Source organism: Phoenix dactylifera, chromosome 7, assembly GCF_009389715.1.
Source record: "Phoenix dactylifera cultivar Barhee BC4 chromosome 7, palm_55x_up_171113_PBpolish2nd_filt_p, whole genome shotgun sequence".
In the NCBI taxonomy this organism is placed as follows: Eukaryota; Viridiplantae; Streptophyta; class Magnoliopsida; order Arecales; family Arecaceae; genus Phoenix; species Phoenix dactylifera.
Window position 1 is genome coordinate 13,662,896 of NC_052398.1, and position 8,777 is coordinate 13,671,672.

General features: G+C 39.5%; 1 protein-coding gene across 1 annotated transcript; it reads left to right on the top strand.

The window, feature by feature from the left end:
- Window positions 1–3,427: 3,427 nt before the first annotated feature.
- LOC103715181 (glyceraldehyde-3-phosphate dehydrogenase 3, cytosolic-like) lies at window positions 3,428–7,769 on the top strand. The gene is made up of 12 exons (XM_008802722.4): window positions 3,428–3,615; window positions 3,727–3,759; window positions 3,890–3,990; window positions 4,436–4,551; window positions 4,659–4,758; window positions 5,320–5,466; window positions 5,561–5,621; window positions 5,717–5,814; window positions 6,553–6,695; window positions 7,029–7,112; window positions 7,243–7,332; window positions 7,487–7,769. The coding sequence occupies exons 1-12, from the start codon at window positions 3,612–3,614 to the stop codon at window positions 7,530–7,532; spliced, it is 1,023 nt and encodes a 340-aa protein (XP_008800944.1). The 5' UTR covers window positions 3,428–3,611; the 3' UTR covers window positions 7,533–7,769.
- Window positions 7,770–8,777: the final 1,008 nt, after the last annotated feature.

Consider the following 8,777-nt stretch of genomic DNA (forward strand, 5'->3'; position numbering starts at 1 on the left):
CTCAGTAGCGGATGGTAATCACCGACCCCCCCCTCCGGAACCCTTGCAGGATCCATCCAATGACCGTCGTAGAGTCACCCTCAAGAAGAACCTCTCTCCTCTGCAGAGCATGCCGAACATAGCACAATCCTGCCCAGGCCGCTCTCAACTTCGACCCTGGCACTGAGGTGTCAAACAAGTGGTAACCCCCAGCAGCAATCATCCTGGAGTCCGAGCCTCTGACAATAAAGCCCGTCCCACCCCTTCTACCTTCTTCTAGGACGCATCCATCGAAATTGACCTTGAGGAAACTCGGAGGTGGGGGCTCCAAGGTGAAAAACACCAAACGGGACGCTCGACGAGTAGATGAGGAACCCTAGATATTTCGAGTTGTCAAAGATTTATCCGACCGGATCATCTCAGGCTTCAACCATCTGCTTATGGTGGGAGAAGCCATTGGAGCTGCAGGTGATGGTGGACAGGGGACAACAGCCAAAATGCAGGGAAGAGAAAGCCTTGTCTCTTTTCCTTCCTGCTCCCATCTCCATCAACCATTTTATATACGGACATGAGGGGGTGTCTGACCCAAATTTATTATTAGTATATAAAAACTATTAAGGAAAGTATAAGTATTATAATAACTAAACATATACTTCCTCTAACCAATAATATTAATTGTATCTTCTCAACTAGGTCAACCCAATAATGACCAATCATTAAATTTAATTATTGAATAATATAGATTTTTAACTAAGTTTAGTTCAGAATTGTATATCATTAATTTAAATTCATAGTAATTTTTCAAATTACCTAACATTAACAATTATTTTTATCATCACCTTATGATCATTAATTAACTAAATGACATGTTTTTTTATTAGTCAATGACACCATACTACGGGTAATTGTCCATCTCTTTGTATAGTATATTTATATTTCTTTAGATGCTTGGTCAAAGATATCTTTTGACTCTAAAAAAAATGATATATTTTGAAAAAAAAAGCGACCATCTTCAAGCACATGCAAAACAAAAGTTGAAAATATTAGGCACAGATACTAATATGTGAAATATGAAAAATGTAATTTAGTTAATTAAGTACATTCCTTTGAATGCAATGCATAGATGAATAAAAACTTCAAGTAAAATGTCTACAAAACTTAAGTAAAAAATAAGTACAATATCAAAGTTCCAATAATAGTTGTACAAAAGTTAAATAGAGTCGAAAGACCTTCTCGAATATTTATGTCTCAACCATAAAAAAATCTAAATTCACTCAAAAATAGTTGATTCCGTTGTCCTTTTAAGACCACAGTGGTTCATCACGCTCGCATTGAGTGTTGCTATACTAATTACTACCATATTAAGTTCTTTTCTATCGAGTGCTAACTTTGTTGCCAATAAAGCTAAATAATGATGAATTAAAGTTTCAACTAGTGGAACTTACTTGAAAATATTGATCATCTAAAGGCTAACTGCTAGAATTTACTTCCTAATTGTTGGGCATTCAGAATCTTAAAGGGAAGATAAATTATGCAAAATCATTAGTATGCATCAACTTTTCGGTACCGAAATCTAATTCGTATAATGGTTGATTTGCTTTGTGTCTTGAAATTTAAGAGCAATTGCCTCTTCATCTTCTATTAATTTATCTATTGGTTGCATCAATAAATAATGTTTAAGCATTGTCTTTAACATTATGTATAAGATGAGCATGTTCAGATGAGAATATTGAGATAGATACATGGTAGTATAAAAAAAAGAACAAAAAAATAAAGTCATTCATAAAAAGGTGATCATTGTTATCGCTCACCACCATCGCCCATGTTTTGTTTGGATGTCCATGGGCGGTTCAGGTTTGGAGAGGTGTCGGGGTTGTCTCGAGCTTTTTGCTGTCCACATCTTCGGTTGAAGCTTTTTTTGGCTACTTGAAGGGATCCATAAGGAGCCTTACTACTATTGCTCGGGGTGTTAGGTGCACTTGCATGGCCTTCCACATCTGGTTGGACAGAAACGTCCAAATCTTCAAAAACAAAAGGCAGCATCTGAGAACTGTGGTTAACAGGGCTCTACTGCACGCTATTAAAATCACCCAGCCTCTTTCTTATGTTGCACTTGGGATGACAAGGGACATCCGAAACTCTCATTCAGCTTTTACAGTGACTCGGATGATCTTTATCTCCTAGGAGCTCCCACCTTCTGAGCTTTCTCATGGTGAACTTTGACCGATGGGGATAGCAAGGGATGAGCTAATTTTGTGATCAGGGGTCATGATTCTAGACTTGTTGCGGCTGGGAGTTGACGCAATTTTAATACTTCTATCCCTAGAGTAAAGTTGAGAGCTACCTGGGAAGGTCTTATCTATGCAAGGCTCGTTTTGGGAGCGGATAGCGTCCACCTTGAAGGATAACATAGGATCGGCAATGGGCACTCACTTTTGTAGGACATCTGTAGGTTGATGAGAAATTGCGGCGCGTTTCGGGCTGCTCTTATCTATCAAGAGACGAACAGAGCTGCTGACTGGGTCGCCATCTTTATTGCCTAGCACTCGAGTAGGATCTTTTGGGAGATCCATGAGGCTTCCCATTCTCCTACCAGTCAACTTCTTTTTTTATTATTATTTTTGGATGTAGTCATGCTAGAACAATATTATTCACTCGTTCTATGATTTTTTTTTCCAACTATAATTAAAGCTATCAAAACAAATTGAAACTGCTGAAAATAAATACTTTAACATAATCAAGTCAAATATAAGCTTGGATGGGCTGAGTTCAAAGTAATGCTTCAACAATGTTGGCTGGGCTCAAATTAAGTCCAATTTTGGTTCTTCCCGTCACACTGTGGGCATTTTGGTCATCAGCGGCGCACCCTGGTGCAGACCAAAACCCTTGGGCGGCAGCTGGTCGCAGACGGCAATGGCGGCTCCCACGCAAAACCACCGGCTCACCCCGGAAAGAAGCCTCCAGAAACAGAAGATTCCCTCTTGGATCCCGCGAATCAAGTGGCATAACCCGTTATTCAACCCAAAATCTAGTGGCATTCTTCCTTCCTTCCCCCAGCTTACCGTATAATTAGTGCATGGACCAGGTCCAGTGGACCAGTCCAATAGTCACTCGCCACATCATTCCTTTATTTAAACAATTCAAGATCAAAGGGGAAGTGCCTGTTATCCACCGAACACGTGCCGAGAGATTTGGATCGGTCCACTGGACCTGGTCTGTCTCCACGTTAACCTGCCGTCACGCGGCCTCTCGCGTTAAGCGGCGTCACGGCTCACGCCTCCCTTGGCGGTTTTCCCCATTTCCTGCGCCGCCGCAACTCCACTGCTACTGCATTCCTCTCTCTTATTGGCCGATTAATTCAAATTTAAATCAAAGAAAACGATCCACGTTAGTGGACCACTTTTTAATATAAAGGACTAAGGTATATCAGAACCCGACCGCTCAGGTCCATTCCGGCGGTATTCGTTGAGCTTCTAGAGAAACGCTTGGTTTCCATATGTACCTTTCCTTTCCTGGTCTTCATATTGGCATCTTAAACCCACCATTTCCTCCACATCTTGCTCCCCGTTGTCTCTCGCACACTCTCTATCTCCTCAGCGTCTCTCTCCCTCTCTCTCTGATATCCGATCGCGATGGGTAAACCCTTCGATCTCTTGTCTCGTCATTCTTCTTCTTTGATATTTGGTCTTCGATCGTTGTTTTCTGATTTTTGGAGATTTTTCTTATTTTTGCTATTTTTTTGAGCAGCAACTGAGAAGAAGATCAAGATCGGCATCAACGGTTGGTTCCTAGCCCTTTTTGCTGATTTTTATGTGGATTTAGGGTTTTGATCTGGATGATGAGGGTTTTTGGGTGGATCTGGTTTGTGGTTTTAGTCTTGATTTCTTATGATCTGCTCCGATGGTGTTAGGGTTTGGAAGGATCGGGCGTTTGGTCGCCAGGGTTGCGCTCCAGAGCAGTGATATTGAGCTTGTGGCCGTCAATGATCCGTTCATCAGCACTGACTACATGGTATTAGGCGAAATCCTTTTTGTAACTTTACTGATCTACGGATCTGATGTCTGATGTGTCGAATTTTTATCGTAGTACGTTGATTATTTTGATAGATTGTTAGTACTATTCGTGCTGATTCTTGGTATCTTCTAATCCGTCGTCGCTTGGATTAGCTGTTTAGAAATAGTTATGTGATTATTCTGTCGATCGGCACGGTTTTAGGTGGGAGATCGTGATGCAGGAGGTTTAGCTCGGATTTTGTTTACTGATCCGATCGTGCTCTATTTAGATTGTAGTGTTTCACGGAGGCTTCTGATTTATTTAACAAAAAATCCGACCTACTTTTGAGAATTCAAATCGTCTGTAATCATGGAAGTTTGGCTGTTTGTGTTGCAGCATCTAATTTTGTATCTAATGAGCTTTTTTTATTTTTTGTGGGTGTTTTTTGGGTCATGAACTGTAGACGTACATGTTTAAGTATGATACTGTGCATGGAAAGTGGAAGCACCACGATATCAAGGTCAAGGACTCGAAGACCCTTCTCTTTGGCGAGAAGCAAGTCGCTGTCTTTGGCATTAGGTAGGCTGATCTCTGCTGCCCTTTCTGACGATTTTTCTTTCTGTTTGTATGTTCTTTGTTGATTTGGTTTGGTAATAGGAGTAGCTATAACTGTTGCTTTTGTGTAGAAACCCTGAGGAGATCCCATGGGGTGAAACTGGTGCAGAGTATGTTGTGGAGTCCACTGGTGTCTTTACTGACAAGGAGAAGGCTTCTGCTCACCTGAAGGTACTCTTATCATTTGTATCAGTTTTATCTAGTTGGGTTATATCATTTGACCATGCTAGTAATAGATCAAAATAGGTCTGATTTTTCATGTATTTTAATATCCTTCCCTGGATGGTTGATTTTCTTCTGCATGTTCAAACAACAAACAGATATATGATATCTAGGTCTTTGATATGGTGTTTATGGTTTTACGTTGGTCTATGAGCAGCTCTCTGCAAGATTTTGGTGTATTGAGATCCTAGGTTGTGAATTTTACTGTTTTATCTAGAAATTTGTTAAATATTTTTTCTCAGTGCTACCGGGCTTGTCAAACTGCATTTTTGACACCCTATAAACACCGCATAAAAGTAAAATGCATTTTTTGAGCTCAGTCAGCGTTTGCTTTTCAACATGCGAATATTTCTTGTGCCTAGATTTTTATTCTTTTTGCCTCATGTTTAAGAGGGAAAAAAGTGAGTACATTGTTTAGATGCCGTTATGTTATTTTTTTAAATGATTTAATAAGGAAAATCATGAGATTCAGCTGATCATTCTTGTTGGACAAATCTTGTTTAACATCAGGGTGGTGCCAAGAAGGTCGTCATCTCTGCTCCTAGCAAAGATGCTCCTATGTTTGTGGTGGGTGTGAACGAGCATGAATACAAGTCCGACATTAATATTGTCTCCAATGCTAGCTGCACCACAAACTGTTTAGCTCCTCTGGCCAAGGTAATATTTTGCCTTTATGGTTTTTTGTTTTTATCATCCATTTGTACTCTGCAATGTCAAATGGCTGATTATGTTGAATGTTGAATTATGATAGGTCATCCATGATAAATTTGGCATCATTGAGGGTTTGATGACCACAGTGCATTCTATCACCGGTATATATTGTTTGAAATATATGCTTGATTTTTTAATTGGGTTGCAATTATTTCAATGGCTGTAATTTGATTAGATTTCTTCTTCTGTGCTTCAGCTACTCAGAAGACCGTTGATGGGCCATCCAGCAAGGACTGGAGGGGTGGACGAGCTGCCAGCTTCAACATCATTCCTAGCAGCACTGGTGCTGCCAAGGTATTTTTTTTACTAACATTGATATATTCTATCACTTCTTTTGATCAATAACTGCTTGTAGCTTCATGCATTTTGTATTTTCTCCTGGAGGAGATTTGCTTTTTTATTTCAGCTTTCTCATTTAGGGATGATGGACATACCTGGGATGTGGGGAATATCAGTGCATACCAATGTTCAGATTTAGTTGATCTATTCTTTTCTTTCATTTACAATCATGAAATTTTGGGTTTCTAAAGCAAATATTTTGGAAGTAATAAAGCTGGGTATGACTTAATTTTCTCGATCACCATAGTTTTTATTAGTTAAGTTGGTTTCCTTTTTCCCCCTTAGATTATGTATTTTTATTTTGCTATAGTTAATTTGGCTGTATAATTGGATGTTTTTACTTGGGCTGACCATGAATTCATTCAGGTTGCCTTGTTTGTTTGATCGTGGGTTGATCACCTGTAAGCCTTTGTAACTGAAGAAAACTTTGGCTTGTAGAATTTTTGTCATGTTGAATTGAAGGATGCATTATTGTTTCCCTTCACCTCTTGACCGAGCGAGCAGTGATGTTTATTTGGTGGGAGAGAATACATTCAATAGAATATTAGGCATGTTTTTTAATTGGAGGCTCATGCGAGCGTTATATCCTCACACGATCATTCTGATACACCACAAGTAAAATTATGTTGAATCTGAATATAATTGTCTTTCAAATACAATTCCAATATTGCTGTTTCGTTGTTGTTCCCGCAGGCTGTTGGCAAAGTGCTTCCTGCCTTGAATGGAAAGTTGACCGGCATGGCTTTTCGTGTTCCAACCGTGGATGTGTCTGTCGTGGATCTCACTGTCAGGATCGAGAAGTCAGCCACGTATGCGGACATTAAGGCTGCTATCAAGTAAGTCTTTATAGCCAATAAATTTTGACAAGATTATTTGTTGGTCTACTTGAGAAAATCTACAACCTCTCTAAGTTCATTGGCTGCTTGATGCTAATGTCCTGCCCATTCTGGTTGATGCAATTTATATGTTGAAGTAAAGTGGTATATGCTTTAATTCGCCCCGTTGCATTAGAGGCTATATTTGTTCTGTTGCTGCCATATGCCAGGAATCTGTTTGTGCTATATTCTTCTTCTTCTTCTGGCTGATACCCGGGTTTCTTGTTGGCATCCTCTAACCAAAGCCAAAGCAGAGGGCGATTGTATTTATTTGTTTCATTTTGTGCACCACAGGGAAGAGTCTGAGGGAAGGCTCAAGGGTATCATGGGCTATACTGAAGAGGACTTGGTGTCCACCGACTTCATTGGCGACAACAGGTATTACCATTCTTCAAATCTTGTTCGGAAACAATTGGTGTAGTTGATCTAATTGCTTGCATTCCGATTGATGAATGGATCACAGCATTTGAAAAATGTTATTTTAATTGCGTTGTTGCAAATGATGCAGGTCAAGCATTTTCGATGCCAAGGCTGGAATCGCTCTGAATGATCACTTCGTCAAGTTGGTGGCTTGGTACGACAATGAATGGGGCTACAGGTAATGTCGTCTATACTTATGCATTACGCGGTACCGGACCAATGGACCAATGACAGGACCTTGATCTCTCAGTGACTGTCTTGGATTTTGCATTTAACTTTCTCTTTCACTTCCAATATGTTGAGACATATGTCAATTTTTTCCCCCTTTCCAGCTCCCGTGTTGTTGACCTGATCCGGACAATGGACAGCAAGAAGTAGAATGCTTGCCCTGGCGTTGATGTGTTGATGTTGGTGGTCTGTAGGTGTTCGGTGATGTGTCTTAAGAATAAATGTTTGGTGGCGTGTTGTAAGAGTTTCTCTCTTTCAGTCTTTCTCTAGTACCGTACTTGGGCGTCAGGTGTGCCCCCATTTTGCTTGAGATGTGTTAAAACTCAGCTTAATATGAAGCGGAAAACTATGTTTAAATTTTATTAAAATTTTGCTTTGGCATTCTCATCGGCTCTGCTTTTGCAGCGTGGCTCATGCTGCTCTTAAGCTTTTGTTATTTGTGGTTTCTCGACTGAAAGTTCCAGTACCGTGAATATTCTTACACTGCGAGATGGTGGTGTATTCACCCTCAATGGTTACTACTTTAAGGTGCTTATGAGCTTGATTCAGTGGCCGACTTAGTGGAAAGTGATGAGATGCAGTTAATGTGAAATTGGATTGTCGTCTCTATCTTGAATGCCGGCCGACTACAGGAGCCTGTTTGGTGTTAGCCTCTTCTGTGGTCTGAAGTGATCTTAATTCCTGAATCAAAGCCTTTTCCGGCGGAGAGGCCCGAGCCGGCTCCGGCCGGACTCTCGTTCCCGCTTGTGTGGTTATTGTGAGTACTAGGGTGGTGGAATGGGGTATTCTTGGGGTATATGGGCGCGACAGTTGGGAGCTTGGGTGTGGCGGAACGTGCTTCGTTGAGCAATTTATCAATCTTGTTCGTTGGTTTAGGCATGCAGGCAGGATTAGTTTCAGGAACCCAGTTTCTTCTGGTTGATTGGTTTGAGGAATTGGAAGGCGTCTCAGTAGGTGAGTAGCACGCCTAGTTCCATGAAGTAAAATTTGTGAATGATTCTTGTAGTATCCGTTTGGGTAGTTGATGTCTTATTTTTTTTATATATATATTTGATTGATCACAAAAAAATAATATATAAAATATATTTTTTAGAATAATTTATATTTGGTTGAGTATTTATTTTATAAAAAAATTATATAAAATATGTGTTATGTTCTACCGAAACTACAAAGAGAAAGTATAACATGTATAATTTTGAGAATCGGATATTTCGAATATTAAGATTTGGAGATTTTAAAAATTCAATATAAAAAATCAGAATATATTTTAAATAGCTATTTTTAATTATTTTTAACTATTAAAAATATTACAATTTATAATATATTTGGATACTTATCTAATTATTAAAATTACAACACTTCATAATATATTTTTATAGCCATGTTTAAATATTT